At 38.1% G+C, this 21,893-nt stretch overlaps 1 protein-coding gene across 1 annotated transcript in view; it reads left to right on the top strand.

The window, feature by feature from the left end:
- Nucleotides 1-21,893, top strand: part of LOC140145827 (uncharacterized) — a 68,757-nt gene that overhangs the window by 11,029 nt on the left and 35,835 nt on the right. Inside the window, 1 exon segment of the mRNA XM_072167507.1 lies at nucleotides 17,596-17,710. Within this exon segment, the coding sequence (XP_072023608.1) occupies nucleotides 17,596-17,710 (115 nt within the window).

The following is a 21,893-nucleotide window of genomic DNA, read 5'->3' on the forward strand; positions in this document are numbered from 1 at the left end:
CAGAGCTCTTGGAAAGAGTTAAATTTTATTGACTCAGAAATGAAGGTTTATTGATTTTGGAATAAGTTCAAATTGATATCATGATATGTTGGTCATTTTGCTGCCAGATTTCAGTAAAAGCACTAGCTGAGAAAGGAAGTTCTAAATGATATCAAAATCAAGTGTCAAAAGCTACCCAGTTTTGATGTGAATAATGACAATTTGGAACGGACATATACCACATCTTCCTAGTCCGAGACGGAGGTCTTTTGTACAAGCCATCTCACCAGACAAGGTTAGTGTATGCTGTGTGTGGCCTTTTGTCTCAAAACATAGGTGCCTGCCTTCATCATGATGGGGGAACCAGGGGGGACACTTACCTGTGCTTGGGGATCCAGGATCCCTAACTTTCATGCATAAGGTCGCACCCCAAAATTTAACTTTTCGTGTAATAAAGAGCATATGGACCACTTCCTGGGCCCCCAAGTTTTAGTATTACCCATGGGGAAGGGGTAACAGCCCATTAGTTCAAAGGGTTTACAGTCTGAAAAGGGTTCAAGTTAGGGTTTAGGCATTTTAGGGTAGGATTAGGGTTGGGATAGAGTTAGGATTAGCATTAGGGTTAGTGTTAGGAATAGAGTTAGGCCAGAGTTAGTTAAAGTCAAGGTTATGTTTACATTTGTAGGATTAGGGTTTGGGTGATAGGTTACAGTTACGGTGAAGTTTAGAGTAAGGAATAAGGATTAAGGTTTACAACTAAGCTATACTTTGATCAGCTCATAATTGGCAGGAATTGTTAGGCTTTTATCACTACGCCGAAAAGTAGACCAGCGTTAAGCCGTTAAGTTAAGAGTTATATAGTTGACCTGTATGGTCTATATTTTGCGTGTTTTAAAAATAAAGTAGACAAAGTATACGTCTACAATTGATAATTTGTGATACTTTTGGTGACATGTCACCAGAGAATTATTGAAATTTATTGATATCAATCTGTGATGCTATAAGGCCCGCCTATTACGAGCTTATCAAAGTATATTTGGTTTTCAGAATAATGACCCTTTGGATTAATTGACCTGTAACCATCATATGCACAGGCCAATATTAAACTTTTACAATATGGGATGCAGTACATCAAAGGGATGACTTTACGGCAAAGTGCTTTTCAAGTGTCCTAAAAAAAAATGACTAAAAATGGGACAAAAATTTGGCAATTTTGGCTTTGCCCACTCACACAATAATCCTGGCTACTGTTTATAAGTGAAAAAGCATCCCAAATTCTTTTCCACTTTGGTTGAAAAAGCAACTGTGATTTTTTATATTTTTTGAGTCCGTTAGGAAAGGGCAAACCTTTTTTTAGGCCTAAACATAGATGAGAACTAATTAATGATTGTGGTCAGTGTGTGTGCAAAAAAAAATTGTAGTTAGTGGTCATGTGTGCAGTCATGAATCTTCAATAAATAGGCAATCGACACCTAAGATCTACATAGTTAAGCAGGAAGTGAGCAAGTTTGTTTGCCAATTTCTGTTTAATTGTTTAAATGTCAGAAATGATCTTGTTTGCTGTACCTATTTGCACCTGAGTGAAATACAAGATCTGAACAAACCATACTGAAGAATTGATGCTGAATGTATTAGGTGCAGATCCACAGGCTGGAAACTGGACCGTTTGTTAATTTTTAATTGAAAAGAGGGCTGATTTTAACATGTTTACTGAAAAAAAGTTGACCTTAAATTGTCAATTTTCCTTCAATGTTTTTAACCTTCAATGTTTTTTACAGAAATTGTGGTATTTTTTGGATTGGCATTTTTGGGGGGGCTGCAACCCCTGGCTTTGAGGTGCCATGTGTGACTGTGTTTAATACCAGTGAGTATTGTACAAATTAACATTTTAGCTTTGCAGTATAATGTACATTTGTATAAAATGAATGTGTTCATGCCCTGTGGATCATCACACACATGTTTTGAACTGCAGAATTTAACATATTTAGTTACAGTCCCATAAAAAGAAATAAAAAGATCTGTTCCACAATTTCAAAGAGGAGCTTCTATAAAAAAAACCAAAAAAAAAACCCCAAGGATATATTTTAAAATTATTGGTTGTTTTTTCCAAACCCTAAAGTTATATGATTACAACTCAAAAAATATTGACATTTGATTCACTGCAGTTAAAGGGGGTAACCCTATTGGTTTTGGATATGGATTGTCTTTAAAATTACATAATAATATCAAATATCTCCCCTTTATGCTGCTTTGTGAAAAAACGAGAGCATTTTCAGCGTAAATGTGAATAAATAGCCAAATTTGCAATCCAATACCTTGTATCGTGAATTGCATTCTGGGTAGGCATGCAACAACAACAATTCCCGTTCGTATGACGAATGCTGACATGCTGCAATGCGGATATGCCCGGCCCGTATTGAACAGAAAATATTTGTTGTTTTTTTGTTTTTTCGTACCGTTTCAGAAAAAAAAGGAAACAAAATATATTTCCCCTTGCAATATGTACATTTCAAATTAATATAAAAAGTTTGGGTTAAAATGGAGAGGAAAAAACCTTCCGATACGGGTTTTGAACCGGGTACCTCTTAGGTAAAAGAACGGTAGCGCTAGCCAATTGAGCTATTTCACCAACTGAAATAATCAAGGAATTGTTTTAATTATATACGGACGGACCGTCTCCTCAGCACTTAGCGTAGTTCGCTTTTTCTCTTCCCATGATCCGAAGTAATTTTTATTGTTTACAAACTGGTATACCTGTAAAACCGCTGTGATTCATGATTTCTCCGAAATACATCGACTTGGAGCGTCAAATTTCAGGATAGTAATGAGAAAAATAGTATCTATTATGTGATACCAAAACCTCATCAACAATGCAACAGATCGGGGGCATGATGCTGTCGATCGGGTCACGGACCTTTAATAGCAGTAAATTGAATAAATTCACACCTATATTTTTGTTTCTAGAAGTGTACTTATTCAAGTTATTGTAGAAACTATGGTGTGTGAATCATTCAGTGCACGCACCTGCTTCATGTTCCGTAGGTCATTGTGTGAGAGGTCTGAGAGGATAGTTGTATTGATTACCACAAAAAACAAGGAGATTGCTAATCTATTTCAGTATCATGCTTGATTGCAACGAGGATTCCAAACTGTACATACAGGTCTATTATACCAAACATAATGTCGTGACTTTCTTTGATCATGGCCTTCATGAGCATGTTGTTGAAGGCATATGCTTTGATTCAGTGGTTCCTTTACGTTTGAGGGCTATCAGCAGGCCAATAACCAGGGGGGCAAGGGGGCAGAGGGCCCCCATCGCCAAATGCCAAAAAAATCCCCCTTTTTGACCCAAAAGGTCCCATTTGCGAGTGAAACAAGCGAAAAAAAATTTTTTTAGTCCGTTTTGGTCAAAAAAGGTCAACATTTTGAAGGAAAAAAATCCACTTTTTCAAAATCTGCCCCCAGTGCACTTTTTCAAAATCACCCCAAAATCACTCCTGGTTACAGGCCTAGCCAGCAGTTGAAGCTACAATCAAGGCATTAGCCATCTGGTTACCTGCCAGATATTGTCTATCTGAAAATAGGCAATCTCAAAAGTGGATGGGGTGGGAAAATCCTCAAGCCTTTTTATGGGCGGGCACTTGGCCACACTTTTGATAAGCAATTAATAAAAATACATAATGTAAAGCAACAAAATTTCTCTAGCATTTTAATTTCGCTAGGACCTCTAATTCACTAAGTTAAAATGCCGCTATAAATAAGAATTTTATACATAGTTTAGAAAAGAAAGATGATGCAAATTAGTGAAACTAAAATGTCATAAAAAGGTGGGGGTTTTGAAAACCGGTTTATTGACCATTTTTTCTGGCATTTCAACCTTTTCGTAAAAAATTAAGTAATATTTTTAAAAAGTTATTGAAAACAGGGGAAAATAGTAGTGGAAATTATTGAATCTTGCAGTCACAAATTTGCGCATTCTAGTGTGAATCCGGGAACAGGTCATCCTCATGTTTCAATTTGGATTGTACAAATTATCGTAAGGTAGAAGGACACCACCAATAATTCATGATGGAGTTAGGCTATGCATGGTAAGCAGTTTTGTGATTCTCATCACTCTTTTGGCTCCGGATAAAATGTAATTGTGTTAGTTATGGCAATGCATATATGGGTAATAGGTCAGTGAAAAGTATACATTTTTTTATGGTTGGTCACTGGTCAGCGAAAAGGGTGCCTTTTTAGGGTGGTGAGTGAAAAGGGTGCCTAAATATTAATTATTATTGGTCAGTGAAAAGGGTCCCTTTTTTTACAAGAAGGTCAGTGATTAGGGCTAGTATTTTCACATGCTCCAGAGCAGTGTTTAGGATGTGAAATTTCAGGGCCTGTATTAGGATGACAACACATGAAAGAGTAGCAGGTCTTCATTTTTGAAAATTGCAGGAGCTATGTTAATCACTCTCCTGAGTTTAAGGAGAGTGATTAACATAGTATGTATGCTAAAAATAACAACGGGCCTAGCACCGTGCCCTGAGGGACGCCAGAACCAACATCTGCCCAGGTCGAGTGTTCTCCACCGACAACGACTCTCTGTTCACGGTGCTTCAGGAAATTTGAAATCCATGCGAGTAAATTATTTCGAATACCATATGAATGAATACCATATGAATGAAGTTTTAAAAGAAGATGAATGTTTGTTTCTGAAACCAAATTGTTTGTCTGTTAGGATGGAGTGATTGTCAAAGTGGGTCATGATATGTGAATGGATGATGTGCTCAAGAACTTTGCTACAAATGGCGGTAAGGACACTGGACGATAGTTGGAGGCATCAGAACGGTCACCTTTTTAAATATGGGAGAAATATTTGCATAGCCAGGATGATGGTATCTCGCCAGTGTCTAAGGATTTCTGGAAAAGCGGTAGTAAGGGCCGGGATATCTCCTCAGCAGCAACCTTAAGAACTCTGGCAGAGACACCATCAGGGCCTGAAGCTTTGTGTGGGTTAAGACCAGAAAGAAGCTCAATCTTATAATATCTGTATTAAAACATAGGGATTCAAGTAGTGAGGAGCTCAGTAAATCATACTCCTAGCCCTGGAATGTTGTTTAAAAGGGGAGCTGTAGGAGCTCTGGTTCAATTGAGCTCCTCAAAAATGAAGGTCTGGAGTAGGCGGTATAGGACTATCCCCCATAAAGTCGTATACAGACTCCGAGTATTTGACGTACAATATTGTATGTACAATATGTACGTTATTTAATCTATTGCCATTCTATTTCCAGTAATGTTTAAGTTCTAACGAATGTTTGATGACGAAAAATCGATAATATGTTACATACAATATCTAGCAGAAATATATTATCGATTTTATGTCATCAAACATTCGTTAGAACTTAAACATTACTGGAAATAGAATGGCAATAGTATAGATTAAATAACGTACATATTGCACATACATGTACAGTATTGTACGTACAATAAAAAGTCTGTATACTGCTTAAGTGCCCAACTTTTTATTGTACTACTACATGTAGTAATTGCATTGTGTAGAGAATATATTCCCAAAGGGGTTCCAAACCATCAGATAAAGTGATCAAATCAATAATAATTATTATTGCAAGGTTGTTTGTCACCTGAATAGAGAGTTAGTATAGATTGGTGGTAATGTTTGACTGGTATGTCACATAGGAGTCAATATTAGTATTATACAGGGTCATTATAATGAGGATGCAATCAAATAGTGCTATTCAGTTATGATTGTATAATGTAATTTGTTTGGTATCAACCAATACCCCTCAAATACATGTATGGAGTCTGAACACTCAATAGAGGTACATGTGATATGACGTCAGTCATGGCAGAGTCATCATCATTGTAAAAACAAAATCCTGTCCATGCAATTGGTAATACAATGGAGTGTTTACAATACGACATCACTCATGAATCTTCCTTCATCCTTAACCATGGTACAATAAAACAGAATGAATGGTTGTGGAATCGATCTAGAGACCTGTCCCTTGAAATTGACACCTGCTTGAGTATTTGTCCTCCAATGGGCAATGGCTGCCACTTAAATTGTTATACTGTTCCATTTGGTTTATTGAATAGGCTCTATAAAACAGGTTGTAGGGGTATGATTGGTTGTGGATTTGATCTAGGGACCTGTCATGTTGCTCGAGAACTCTAGCCAAGAATTTGCTCACCGATAGCTTCACATTCTAGGCTAGAGACCTTTGCATTCAAAATCTAGTCGGATTTGCTGAAGCATGACACCGTGTAAAGCAATGGAAGTTCAGAAGTAAACACGGCCCGATCCACGACAGGCGATTGCATCAAAAATGTTGCTAAAATTACACTTCAGCAAAATTTTAAACTGTCCAAAATACGCACATGTTGCTCAAAAGATACAGTTGACTCATCGAAATAACTTTCATCCAAATTTCAACATTAACAGAATAAATAACCTCAGGTGTAAAAAATTGCACCGCTGTCCGACCGAAAAACCATAGTAAAGTACTCTAGCATCGAATGCGTAACTATCGTGTGCAAATTCGAAGCTAGAGTTCTCGAGCAACTGTCATGCTGTCATCTTCATATTAGCCAAAGGGTGTCTTCCAACTTGGCTGCCAATCTGCTAATGCTATCTACTGAAGATAGCATTTTCAGAATGAAATGTTGTCTATTGATGATAGCAATTTTAGAATTAGTCACTTTGGTGTCATCTACTGATGATAGCATTGTTAGAATCAGATGCTATCTACTGATGATAGCAATTTTATAATAAGTCAATTCGGTGCTATATACTGATTATAGCATTGTTGGAATAAGATGCTCTGTACTGATGATAGAATTGTTAGAATCAGATGCTTTCTACTGATGATAGCAATGTTATGAATTAGGTGCTATCTACTGCTGATAGCATTGTTAGAAACATGCTATCTAACTGATGATAGTATTTTTAGAATAAGATACTTTCTACTGGTTATCGTTACTGATGGTAGCATAACATGCGCATATTTTGGGGGGGGCTTTAGGCGCCAGCCTCGGGTAAAAAAGTGACGGCAAAAATGAAGGGCGGCGGAAGAAGAAGAAGGCGGCAAAAACAGGGCGACAAAAAAGAAAGGGCGACAAAAAGAATTAGTGAATAAAAAGGGCGGAAAAATTTGATAACGCATAAAAATTTGTGAAAATATGGTTCTATACCTCAAAATGTGCTGCTTTTAGGGCTAGCGCCTGAAACCCTTTTTTTTTTTTTTTTTGTTTTGTTTTTTTTTTGCTCTTCACTTTTTCAAACGACCGAGAAAAAAAATTGCTGTCTACTGATGATAGCATTGTTAGAATCAAATGCTATCTATTGATGATAGCATTGTTGGAATAAGATGCTGTATACTGAGTCTGATGATAGCATTGTTAGAATCAGATGCTATTGTTGCTCTGAAGGCAATAAATTTCTCCTTTGAGTTGATATGCAAATAATTGACAATTCTATTCCATCTGACCAGTAGCTAGTAGGGAACCAAAGGATGGAGTCAAAAGTGTGCCACACAAACACAGGGTCAATTTAAAAACTGCAACAATGTTGACACAGCATCCTCTGAGTTAGTTACAGGGTGATAAAATTATCCTTGACTACATTGAAACGGACACCACTGTGTTACAAGTCGAGTGATTAGGGTCAGAAGGTCCTTTCTACAATAGCTGCCCTATATTTGACAATATTTGAATTGGATATTGTACACAGTCTAAAAGGGTACCACCTGCCAGCTATTGCAGATAGGACCTTCTTGCCCTAGACCTTCAAAATGGTCCTTCTTACCATGTTACCTGGTGCTGTTATTACTGAGCTAGAAATCTATCTACTAATGATAGCATTGTTAGAATCAGATGCTTTCTAATTCTACAGATGCTATCTACTGATGATAGCAAATTAGGTGCTATCTACTGATGATAACTTTATTAGAAACAGAGGCTAGATCTATCTGGATGTTTGTGGTACTGGATAGGATAGGAATAAATGTATCAACATTTGATGTAAAAGAAAGGGCTTTAGATTTCAAACTAAGTATTGCTGAACTTCTGTATAACTGGAAAATGTTCACATTTTTCATGGTTAAGGTACGGTACTCTCAAATTGAAAATAGCGCGAAACTATTTTTATAACCTATAGGCTTCATTATGAAGCTGTTTGAAACCGTGAAGAAAAGAAACCACAAAATTATTGTGAAGAATTAAAATCGCTAAAATTAACCCTGCGGAAATAACTTGTTATACAGTGTTTGTATGCACTTCATTACTGCAGACAGACTGGCCCCTCCCCCATTAGTGTACTGTCCACCCATTACTGTCCACCCATTATTTACATAACTTATTCAAACTCTCAAACTTGTGGCAGTTGTATTTAGCCTCCTCCACATGCTCCACCCAAGTTGATATTTTTGTTTGAATATGTCAAGTAATGTGTACTATACAGCTTACATCCTGGCAGTCAAATGTTATCCAGAGTTGCCAATCATATGATTTAGTAGCCCAATTGGGTGAATTTTGAGATGGTTGAGCAAAATATTGGGCTACTTTCCGATTATTTGATCAGTGATCCGGGCCGAAATTGAAAAAATGAAAGTCTAGTGTTGCCAAATCAAGGCATGAATCAGTGGCTCTGAATAATTCCAAATACTATGTTGGTGGTGACTTTGGGGGGGGCACTCATATTATTGAGTGACACGCATACATGTGTAGTGGCAACTTTCAACATGGGGGTATTGGGGGAGGGGGTTGTGAGAAAAATAGTGGTCTTTTAGGGACAAATGCTCAAAATTGAGAACAAACAGGTTTTTTGGCGAGGATTGTATTTTTAAAAGAGTCTCTGATGGGGAAATTGGATAGAAATGATTTTGGGGGGGTGGGACAAGAAGCTAATTAAAAAAATTAGGGTCTTAAGTGGTGGTGACTTCTGTGATCGATGATGTTCTAAAGGTGCTGTATCCAAGTATTCATGAACAAACTAATAGGCAAATAGTGATAGATTATGTTGTGGTTTGCATTGATATAATGGATTTAGAGTACTGATAAGAGGAACACTTCAGGTCTATTGTCATGAACTACTTGTTCATCAAAATCTTTGGAATTATGCCCAAGGTATTTTTGAAAATAATTTTTCACATGTATTTCACAATTTTTGTTCTGCAATAGTAGTGATTTTTTAATGGCTTGTTTAAAACAGTTTCTGATTTCCCAATTCACATTGTTGTCCGAGTCTTTTTCAGCAGGTTGAAATAACAAAATGTGTGAACATTAAATGGGGTAATTTTTCAGCATACATGAAAGGAAGATTTACGTAACCCCCGGGCGTAACCCTTCCTACACAGAATGTTATATGACTGGACTGGTTCAATTCCCCATTCATCATCTCCCGCACATAGTGCATAATGGCAGAACCATGCAAGTAGTCAATAGGGCGATTTCACAAAATGTCTTTAGTTCAAATCTCTTCCTCCAGAAGACATGAAAGCACAAAAGAAATCCCCAGTTGAAGTGATATTGATTGACTAATTTGCTTTGTACTTGTTTCATGCATCATGTCTTCTGGAGGCAGATTTGAACTAATGACCTTTTGTGAAATCACCCTATATGGTTGTGGAACAAAATTTGAAAAGAACTATTTTGCATCTTGTAGTATTGAATACTTGATACATTTCTTAAAGGAAAAAAGGCTCCCCCCCAAAAAAAAAATTTGCAAGCATGAACATTTTTTTAAATCCATGTCACACTTTGCACTCAAAAAATGTTCATGCAAGCGAAAATTTCACGCTTTCCCTGATACAAACTAGTGATAAAATTTCTTTCCTACAAAAATTGGAATGTAAACACCCCTTATCCTTGAGGATACTAACTCAATTGACATGTATAAAGGGGATTATAAAGTTTGTTCTACCCATTGTGTAAATTGGGTAAATTAACATGTTTAACAGGGTTGCCGGAACTGCTATTTGTTAGCCCAGGGTCCATTTGGGCCACATATGAAGATTTTTCCCACTGCTATTCATCAAGTTCTGTCCCATTTTAAAGCGGTGGTTAGGAAAAATAGTTAGCAACTTATCAACATTAGCTCCTGCAACTTTTGATAGTTTCCTACTTGGAAAAAACCATTGGTTAAGAGAAAAATTGGGTGATTTTTTTGGATATTTGAGTTTGATTTGGGCTTAAATTTGTGGCAACCCGAGTGTTTAGCAGTTATAGTATGAGCAATTACATGTGTCATGCAGCTTCAAGTTATGTTTTGAATTCAAAGTTATCTTGTGTGTGTGAAGTTTAAGTGATGTACTACAATGTATGTAGTTTGGTACATGTAGATTTAACGAGTCGTCATGCCTGTAAGGAGGACATCATCTTTTACATTTTTTAAACCACAAGATAGGGAGGAGTTTTTGGAACTTGATGAGTTTACCCCAGAAGAGGTTGGTTGGTTTATAGGCATGTGTAAATATTCTGAAGTACTACATCATACATTGATGAATTATTTGTAAAATAGTACTACTACTAGTACTACATGTTCTGTTCTGTTCTGTTCTGATAGATACTCTCAACACCCCCTTCGGGGGTCAGACGAGAGGATGATGAGGGGTGTTTTCTTATTCTCGTTGGGTGCTTTCTTCCTGGCTGTAGATGAGTTCAGCCACGGCTGTCTTGAATTGTGTAGTTAGTTTAATGTCCACTAGTTGTTGCGGCAGGTTGTTCCAACTCTTGATTGTGAGTGGGAAGTAGGAGTTCATGTACTGATCAGTTCTTCCTGTTAGTCTGCTGTACGATTGATTATGACTAAGGCGTGAGGATTTACGTGTTTGGACCGGCTGTACGAATTCGTGTGCCGGGATGGCTACCTGATTATTGACTATCTTGTGGAACATAGAGACACATGCTACTTTCCTCTGTAGGTGGAGTGGTTTCCAGTCTAGTTTCTCCAGCAAGGTGGTAACGCTGCTGGTATGTCTGCAATCACTGAATACGAATCTTGCTCCTCTTCTCTGGATGGTTTCAATTTTATCAATCAACTCTTTGGTATGAGGATTCCACACTGTTGAGCAGTATTCTAAATGAGGACGGACCAGTGTCTGGAAAGCTTTGGATCTGGAAGGTCAGAGGTCAGCCAGGAAGGTGGTAAACATCAAGTTACCTGCTGGTATTTTAGGCTATTTTTGTCACTTTATCACTCATATTTACTCCTAATATTCACTGCATGGTGCTTAGTAACTATTATTTGACACTCGTTGTAAGTAAGTAAGTTGGATGTAGTATCTATAGAGGTGATTTTTGGAGATAAAATTTTCATTGTGACTGGATGTGCAGCTGTCCATAAGCTTACCAAGATGGCGCCCAAGCCCAAGACTGATACCAAGAAAGGTAATACCACAATCAATAGTAGTAGTATAGAACCAACCCAAATAAGAACTAGAAGAGTAGCTAAGAGTGTTTCAGCTATTGATGATCTTCCTGGTGAGAGAGGTACTAGAAGTGTTAGGAACAAGTCTTCCAAATTCAGCTCCCAACCACTTCCTCATTATAAGTCCACTACTGATAGCTCAGATGAAAGTGTTGTTGACCAACAAGTATCAGGCCATGATCCAGAAGAGAGTAATACACAAGACCAGCCGTGTAGTAAATGTAATGGCATAGTAAACGATGGTATTAAGGCACTTAAATGTGAGTTTTGTGCATCATGGATGTGCCTCCACTGCAGGGACTCCCTGAGAGAGTTTATGACATGATGCTTGAAAAGCGAGTTACCTAATTTCTTATGGACTTGTGACCCATGCATTGCTGCGCTCCCTACAATCAAGAATATTGGGAGAACATTGCAGGGAGTGAAGAATGAGCAAGTTACATGTAATTCAAAAATAGAACATCTCAACATAAAGGTAGATAAGTTGGAAGACTCAATAGACACCAAAGTTAAAGAAGCAATTGATGAGTACAGGGAAAGAGAAAATAGGAAATGTAACGTCATCGTACACAATCTTCCTGAATCTGACCGTACAGAATCCAAAGATAGAATGCAAGAGGATATAGACTGTGTCAAGGAGTTGCTATCTGAAGGCCTCGGCCTTGAAGAAGTGGTAATACAGACAACGGTGAGACTTGGTAAGAAGGAAGGAGTGAAGAAGAGGTTACTTAAGGTTGTAGTAGACTCTGTTGGCTCGAAAAGAGGCATGCTACGTAATGCTAAGGAGCTCAAGAAAACGCAGTCCTGGAAGCAAGTGTATATCACACCTGACTTGTCACCAAAAGAAAGAGAAGCTAATAAGATACTTAGAGAGAACAACTGAAAGAAAGAACTGAACAAGGAGAAGATAGATTGGTGATAAGAAGGGGAGGATAGTTCAACTTGAGCCTGAGGAAGGTGACACCGTCGGCACCAGCCCTCACTCCAGTCAGACTTTTCGTTAGTACATGTAACAAGAGGATAGTCAGCTACGGGGATTTGCACCAACTTAACGCAGCACCAGGCACAGCACTACCACTTAGAAATAAGTTCACCCCCTTAGCTGATCTGTTGCACCAGTGTGATGATGATGATGATGATAATTTTGAGGACGACGTTGACAAGAATGGTCAGGAAAGAGAACCAACCATCGTTGACAAGTCAGCACAGCATAAGAAGAATGCAAGTTTGAGGAGCAAGCTACCCTCAAGTACCCAATGTGCAAGAAGCACAGTAAGTAAATCAGTAAGTAAGGATAGAAGAAATAAAGGGAAAAAAATCAATTCCCCAGATTTTGTGTTTACGAGGTCAAAGAAACCCTCATGTAAGACAAGTGCAAAAGGCACTAGTCAAGCTGATGAAGATAGTGATGTTAGTCACGAAAGAGGTAAGGTGTTACCTAAGAGAGTTTGTGCAGGAGGCACACACGTCGTGGAGATCGAGAAAGAGGAGAGGAATAAGTCTGGTGCAAAAGGCACCAACCAAGTTGATAATGTTGTTAGATGTGAAGGGAGGAGAAAGGTATCCTCCAAGAGAGTTTGTGCAGGAGGCACATATGCCATGGATAAGGAAGGGAGGAGCAAGTGTTCGGTAAGAAGTAGTGCAGGAGGCACAGAGGAAGTTAATAGTAATGAGAAAAACAAGTCTTCAGGAGTTAGTAGTGCAGAAGTAAAGAATAGTGGGAGAAATAAGTCATCCTCCAGTAGAAGCAGCAACGATGACAGTGATCCAACTCGAGAGGACAAGAGAGAGACTTCTGACAAGTCAACCAGTAGTGAAGTTCCTGATGATAGCAGTTCTTCTGATGATAAGGTGAAACTGCAGATAATGTATACAAATGCTGATAGCATACTAAACAAGCGTAATGAGTTAGAGGCCAGTATTGAATGTACCAATCCTGACGTTATAGCCATCACAGAAGTTTTCCCCAAGAACCGTGATGTTGAAGTTCAGAGACCGAACTTCGAGATTGAAGGTTTTGATTGTTTTCTAAAAGATGGAGGACGAGGATGCTGTATTTATACCAAAAAAAAAAAAAAGCATGAAGGCGGCGCCAGTTGATGAGCTGACCAATGACACATTTCATGAAAGTATCTGGTGGGAAATAAAGTTGAAGGAGAATGACAAGCTATTGGTTGGCTGTATATACAGGAGCCCAAACTCAACAATGGACAATAATGCTAATTTGTGTCAATTAATTAACAAAGCCAGCAGCAGGAATAATTCCCATCTTATGATCCTTGGTGATTTTAATTATCCTGAAATTGACTGGAAAATCTGGAGAAGCAGAGTAGGTGTTAACCACCCCAGCTGGACACTATTAGACTGCTTGCAAGACAACTTTCTTTTCCAAATGGTAGACTTCAACACAAGGTTCCGAGAAGGACAGAAGCCCAGTTTACTAGATCTTGTTATCACAAATGAAGAAGGAATGGTTGGAGCAATAGAAAGCAGGAACCCATTTGGTAAAAGTGACCATGTTGTGATTGTTATAGAGATGTTCTGCTACATGGATGAAACTGCCAGCAATAACCCTGAAAGATTTCTTTATGATAAGGGAGATTACACGGCACTGAGAAATGAGTTGGCTGACGTAGATTGGGAGGAGGAAATGAAGAATATGGATGCAAGTAAATCATGGGTTTTATTTGCCAACAAGTTAAATGAAGCCATGGAAAGACACATACCAAAATCAAAGCCAAGACAAGAATGCAGACAAGAGAAACGGCGGAAACCACTCTGGATGTGTAAGGAGGCATTGCAGAAAGTTAAAAAAAAGTACCATGCATGGAAAAGATACACCAACACCCATCAGTACAGGGACTATGAAGCTTACTGTAGTATCAGAAATGCTGCCACCAAAGAAGTTCGGAAAGCTAAGAGAGAGTATGAGAGAAAGATTGCGGAGGACATTAAAGAAAACCCCAAAAATTTTTGGAAGTATGTTCGTTCTAAGACAAAGGTGAAGCACGGCATCAGTGACTTGACTAGAGTTGATGGGTCCACAGCGCATACAGATGAAGACAAAGCAGAAGAGTTGAATTCTTTCTTTTCAAGTGTATTTACTAAAGAGGATACCAGTAATATACCAGAACCTGAGACCAGACACCAGGGAGAAACTCTGAATACAATTTCAGTTTCGGTGGAAGAAGTGCTGAAGAAATTATTGAAATTGCAGCCATCCAAGTCACCTGGTCCAGATGGTTTTCACCCCAGGATACTAAAAGAAGCAGCTGAGGCTATAGCATCTCCACTTACAACAGTTTACAACCGGTCCCTGAGTGAGGGTGTGCTTCCGTCTGACTGGAAGATTGCCAATGTTACTGCCATCTTTAAGAAAGGGAGTGTCAAGTCACCAGGAAACTACAGACCAGTGAGCTTAACATCAGTGATCTGCAAACTACTGGAATCCATTGTAAGAGATAAGGTCATGGAGTTCCTGAATGCAAATGATCTCTTTAGCGAGGACCAACATGGTTTTAGACCTGGGAGGTCATGTGTCACACAATTACTAGAAATTATGGAGATGTGGACGAGTATGCTGGACGAGGGAGGTGGAATAGATGTAGTGTATTTGGATTTCAAAAAAGCGTTTGACAGTGTACCTCACCAGCGGCTATTGAAGAAAGTAAGAGCACATGGCATTGACGGTTCATTACTGAAGTGGATTGAGGCATTCCTGACTGGAAGGAAACAGAGAGTGATGGTAAATGGAAAATCTTCATCATGGACAAATGTACTTAGTGGCATTCCGCAAGGCAGTGTCTTGGGACCAATTTTATTTGTGGTTTTCATCAACGATCTCCCGGATGTAGTACAGAGTTGTGTTAAGGTTTTTGCTGATGACACCAAGGTTTTTACACATGTTCAAGATGAGGATGACTGCAACAAGCTACAAAGAGATCTGGATGAGCTGAGTGATTGGTCAGACCGATGGCAGCTTGGTTTTAACGTCTCCAAATGTGGCACTATGCATTATGGCAACCAACATGATCCTCACACATACAGCATGTCTGATGGAAACAGTAGAAGGAACCTAGATGTGTTTCAGGAAGAAAAAGATCTTGGAGTAAAGTTCGACCCAACATTAACATTCAGTAAGCATGTTGCAATGGTGGTGAAGAAGGCGAATAGTATGGTTGGGATCATCAGGAGGACTTTTAATTTCATAGATGAAGACATGTTGAGAACACTGTACAAGACCATAGTAAGGCCTCACTTAGAGTATGCAAACTGCATTTGGAGCCCTCTGCATCACAAAGACAACCAGCTGGTGGAAAAAGTCCAAAGAAGGGCCAGTAAGTTAGCACCACAGTTGAAAGATAAGTCGTATGAAGAAAGATTGAGAGAATTGAGACTCCCTACACTGGCTTACAGACGTTTGAGAGGCGACATGATCCAGACTTACAAGATCATGCATGGGATAAATGATATAGCCAAAGAAGCCATATTTGAAATGACAAGCCACACGTCGGTGACCAGAGGACATAGCCTCAAAATCATGAAGCAGCACTCAAGACTTAGACTTAGAGAGCACTCCTTCTCCAACAGAGTAGTCAACACCTGGAATGACCTGCCAAACGAGACAGTAAATGCTCCAACAATGAATTGCTTCAAGACAGCAGTGGATAAAGCCCTAGCCAAGAAGTTCAACAAATTTACATTTGGAGTTGGATGTCTCTGGCAACAAGTTTCCATTTAAAATATTTTCCATGGCATATATTAAGTTATCATGCAGTGAATAATAGGATGAAATTGGGTGGGCATCACAGGGCATCAACCCTATTTCCAGAGCCCGAAGAACAGGTGAATACAGGTGAATACATTAAATTGCTTGGGCAAGATCTCAGGTTCCTTTTGATGAAACCGAGAACCCTACTAGACTTAGCGGTAATCTTGTTGATATGATTATTCCACTTATGTACATTGTATTTGTATTCGTTTTGAAGAGTACACATCTACTGCCATTGGGTTTACAACATTAATACACTGGAACTGGCTAAGTAGACTCCCTTGCCAATCCTATACGCTGTGCCTATATCTGAGACGATATGTAACGGACTGGCATAAGGCAAAAAAAAAAAAAGGTTCGTCTCAAAGCTTGTGCGCGCGTTTGTAAAGTAAGTAAGTAAGATATTTTTGCAAAGATAATTTTCGAGCCATCTACCCCCTACATCTGATCAAGCATGGTCGCCGATGAAACAATACATGTACATGTGACAAAATCGTGAGAGATGACCCATCTTGCTTACAGCTAGTTTGTGTCATCAATGTATGTTCGCGATTGAGCCACATTGTATTCTGTGGTCGAGATTAAAAAAATCATGTCGGGTCACATGGATACAACAAGTAAACATAATGTCGGGGAATTCTGAGAAAATTGTGCCAAAATTTGTTTCATTGTGACGATCAGAAATGCCAAAAATCTATTTTTGACCACGCTGGATATAGGATAACATTGGACTGTAAATGGGCCAAATATTGCAAGAAAATCTACTCACCTGAAACCTGGAGAGCTCGCTGGAGAGTCTGCAAAGTCATTACCATGCATGCGAATGTAATATTGAAAAGCATGCTGACCTATTATGGAAAGAGAAGTGACAAACAGATCTGAAGATAAAGAAAAAGGAAAAGAAGGCCACTCCCATCAATTAAGAGAACAGTTTTACTGTCTGGCTTTTGGTCAAGATTGGGACGCCCCACTTGTCTTCTGTTCATAAGTCGTGTTTGAGTTACACCTGGTGTAAAGTTACGCTAACATTGATAAAAATTCCACAAATATTTTTGCTACTCCTACCACGTCTCTACACCTAGCCTACTCCGACCAGTTCCACCAAGCATTCATTTCTGGTCGGTGAAACATCGGCTACCACTTCCGATGTTTCTGTGACCTTTTTCAACCCCGCGATATGTAATGTCTTGGTTCTGACTAACAAAAGGTCAAACTTACACCGGGTGCCAGGAGTAGCAGCATTCACATTGCAACTTACGCCTGGCGGAGGTTACACCCAGCTCACTACTCTTGTCAGGAGTAAATTGTCGGAGGTACACCTGGCAGAACTTACGCTGACCATCATTCACACTGCCACTACTCAATGTGAACACAACTATACTTACATGTATGTATGCTTTGTTTCTTTGTGATTTAGGAGCACACTGCCTGGGTGAATGGATTACTCAAGAAGGGCCGTCAAAGGCCTATTGGAGATCTACGCAAAAGTATCGCAGATGGACTCATGCTTGTCAGTCTACTGGAAATACTGTGTAAGTAAAACTAAACTAAATGAATGTGATTTATGATAATAAAAGTCAAAAATAAAAAAGTAGTTCATGACTGACATCCCCGGCTGACATCGTTGTCAAATAGTCTCACTGTGAGGATTGTCAGACGCACGCCCGTACGCAGGGGTGTAGCCGACTCCCCATAAAAAATTTGCAAATATATATATTTTTTTATATCCCTTACACAGGTAAAGTCTGCAGGCCCTTGTTGGAAATCTCAAAATATTTGAAATTTGTAGGAAAAAGTCTTATCAAATTTTGATTGGGTACATACAATTACATTGTCTTGTATATGAACTAAGTTCTATTATTACATGTATATCCTGTATGTTTTTAAGTTAATATGCAGGCCTGGAAAATATGTTTATTTCCCTTTAACTCAGCAGGATTTCCCACCATTTCTTATGTATTTCGTTATCCTTTATCTTTCCCTTCAAATGACCAAATTTCCCAGCAAGGAGATGGCCAAATTGCTTATTTTTTCCAGGCCTGCTTGTATGCCAAATTAGAAATGAGTAAGAATGTCATCCATATATATATTCCAAAAGAAAACAAGAATTATTTTCAAAATTGCACATATATGAAAGTAATATAACTTTTCATTAGCTGGGCTAGAGTATAATGTAGTCACGTCCGAGTACTGAATAGAGGGTAAATGTTAATTTTCGATATTTGGCTAATGTGTCAGAAAATTTACCCATATTTGAGGGAAATAACATTGAAGCAATACAAGCAAGAATTCTGAAAGTGCATCTTTAAATAGCTGTATAATGCTACACACTGGAATGGAAATTCAAATAACTTAATCCTTCCCAATTAAATTAAACTTTTGCCCAAAGTAAACAGTTTCTGTATCAGAACCAGAAAAATGGCCATTACAACTATGCAACAAGAGACTTGTTTGTCGGCTTATGAATTGTTAGTTGAAGTTCCTCCAGTCCAGTAATTATTGCTCAGTCATTTTGATTTAATGAATTGCCACCTGATAAAGGGAATTACTAAGGTGGAAACATTGAACCTGTGAAGCATAATTTGTGTTCCAAGTGTAACTCAACATGCCAAAGGAGATGGATGTCGGGCAGGATACCTTTTTTTTGTGTGTGTGTGCATTACCCATATCTTCAGACGACCTATCTGGGACCACTGTCCCTATTTGTGACATGGTATATCGAAAGGAGACACTTTTGGGCAGGATCATAAATGGAGAAATAACAAAAAAAATCTGCCCAGGGTGATTTTTTCACAATTTGGGTTTGTTGCAAATTTGTGATGTTAATAATGTTTAAAATATTGTCTGATTGGCAAAGCGTGAAAAATTAATTGTGCAAAAATTTCCACTTTTACAGTACATGTGATTTTTGTGACACTTACATACTATGTACCGCATATAATTTCTTTTTAACCTTAAATTATTTTAGGTACAATGCAGTGGCAGCATGGGGGGATGGAGCATTTTTTGACTCCTTGTTGTGGACTCCCCACCCCCTACTTTAAACGTGCAGTCAAAATAGAAAATTGTTTTTGACCCCCCCCAATTTCCGACATCAGTCTCCTTTTTTGGCCATTTGGTCATTCACATTTTAATTCTACATTGTACTACTGGAGTATAAATAGGGATTTGTTCAGTCAAAGTCAAGAATGCATGAAATGTTTTGAATGAATGCATATTTTAATAACCTCATGCATGTACACTACTTTTGTAATGCATGTAGTCTACATCTGTGTGTAGCAAGATTTTTCTATGGACTATTTATCAGTTGTTTCAAGTCTTACCCTGTTTTATAACTCTCATTTTTGAACCTGTGTCTACAGATACTTTTTGATATGGATCCTCACAATAAATTTAGGCAGGATCAGGACAGGGTAACACTACCCCCTCCCCTCCCAAAAAAACCCAGTGCAGAGGCATTTAAATGCCCATTGTGCCTTCCTTTTTGTCACCTAGTGGTCCAGATAGAGAAAAAACCAAGGACTTGCATATTTATGTGTTTCAAAAAGCAAGGCAAGGACAATTTCAAGGGGCAGGGGACAACAAGTGGATCTCTATAGTACTAAGTCCTAAAACGTCTGCTACATTTGTGCAATTGAAATCGTCAGATATCATGTTTAATCATGTTCAATCATGTTCATATTGAGGCATGGCTATAATCACTCTACTACAGACGGGACTTCAAAACTGGTCAAGTTTGATTTCGTCTGTTGATTTTACCCCATTGTTAACACAAACCATAAAACAACTTCATAATACAATGGCATTCTTCAACTTGATGGTAGAGCTTGCTAGCTAAATTATTATTATTACTTCTAACAATTTTTCAGTGACAACACATACTGAATGGAATTAACCTGTGTGAATAAAAGGTTACTACAATAAATCCCCATGAGAACTACCTGCCGATTGGTCAAAATGAATATTGTGTCCAATTTTGAACCAATCAAGGAAGGTATTAATAAGATCATATGCAAATGCAAGTTTGACCATAAATAGTTGAAAGCCTAGTCATAATTGGCAATTGAAATGAGCATTTCAAGTTATCAACCAATCAGAAATGCTGTTAGATGACCAGTAGTGTCCAGGGGGTTAAAGCAGAAATCACATTGAAACTAGAGCGGTTGCTGCACCATAGCTGACCCATGGGTCTTTGGCAGTATATCGTGGTATACCACTGTCATCCTGGGGTCATACCTTCTCAGGATTTTGAATTTTGAATTGATATAGAAAACAACCATTCAGTTATCATGTACACTTATCCTATATTCTGAAGGGGTTACTCAAGTTTGGTTTGAGTAGGATATGCCGCTGAGAATTTGAAAGCGGACCCATCCATATACCAATTTATATAGAAATTTATGGACCCATCGCTATACCAAAAGTCACATTATTCAAACAAATTTAATGTAGATGGCCAAACTTTTTGGCATATTTCGTAAAACAAATGTGAAAATTAAAAAAGGACCCATCCATATACCAAAAAATTGCCTTAAAAAAGGGGAGGGGGTTATTAATATGCCAAAAATGTTATATTGTTAATATTAGTCTTGATTAATTAAATGGGTACATTCTCCTTAATTTACATCTGAACAGATCCTTATAAACAGGGCATAGAAAATCTTGAAATGGTAGAAATTAAATTGGGATGACTTAATTAAAATGGATTTAAAAATGGTCACAATAGTATTATTCAGTGGAAATGTGAGCTAGTCATTCATTGAATTGAATGATAACATACCAATTATGTACATTTTTAGATTCTATTTATTTTACCAATTCAAAGAGTCTGATAATCAATAGTATTAGCACCCTAGCCAGGCTAGCTTTTTACTTGATGTCAAAAGAATAATAGATATAGGATCATTAATTGATTACTTTGATTTTGTTGAACATTGGTATGTAAGTCAAGCCTCACAGGACTCTATCATGTTCTGTGGTTTATCAGTGTTGCCAATCCCCTGATTTGGTAGCCTAATTAGGCAACTTTTGATGACTTTCCCCTTTTCTTTTGGCCAATTCCTGTCCTATAGAAATCAGGTTAAGGACAAAATTTGGTGACTTTTCATTGGCTCCAGCGACTCACCGTAGTTTTCTGCTCCATAGACACCAATGGTTAGAGACGTTGGGTGACTTTTTCGATTTTTTTGATCTGCAATTTGGGCTGATTTTTGCCAACCCTGAGTGCAAATATTAGAGAATATGGTAAATAGTAGGGCCTACCCTGGTTATATTTGCATGGGGTTTGATTTCATATCTGTAAAGAGATAGGAGTACCTTTAGAATACCCTACCACATCGACGGCGCCGCGAAGCTGCACCTTTTTTTGTAAAACTACACCGACGACGGCGTGAATTACTTATTAATGGGATAGATTTAAATTAAGTTAGAGGTATTATATGAGTCAGGTTTTTAATAAAGTATGTCGGCGTTTGACTAAATGAAGTTTGCATTTATCAAGGTAATAAGTGATAGTACGATTATATTATTGTGGTTACTTCTAGATAATAGTAATGTCATTTGAATTTAATTTAAGCATAATGAAATAACTATATTGCATTATATAATGGCTCAGAAGTATTAATTATGCGTAATAGATTTTAATGTACTCAAGTAAAAGTGATGACCGCATCAAAAGATGATGCTAATAAGCATGATATAATTATAATTAGTGTG

The sequence above is a fragment of the Amphiura filiformis genome, chromosome 2 (assembly GCF_039555335.1).
Source record: "Amphiura filiformis chromosome 2, Afil_fr2py, whole genome shotgun sequence".
Taxonomy (NCBI): domain Eukaryota; kingdom Metazoa; phylum Echinodermata; class Ophiuroidea; order Amphilepidida; family Amphiuridae; genus Amphiura; species Amphiura filiformis.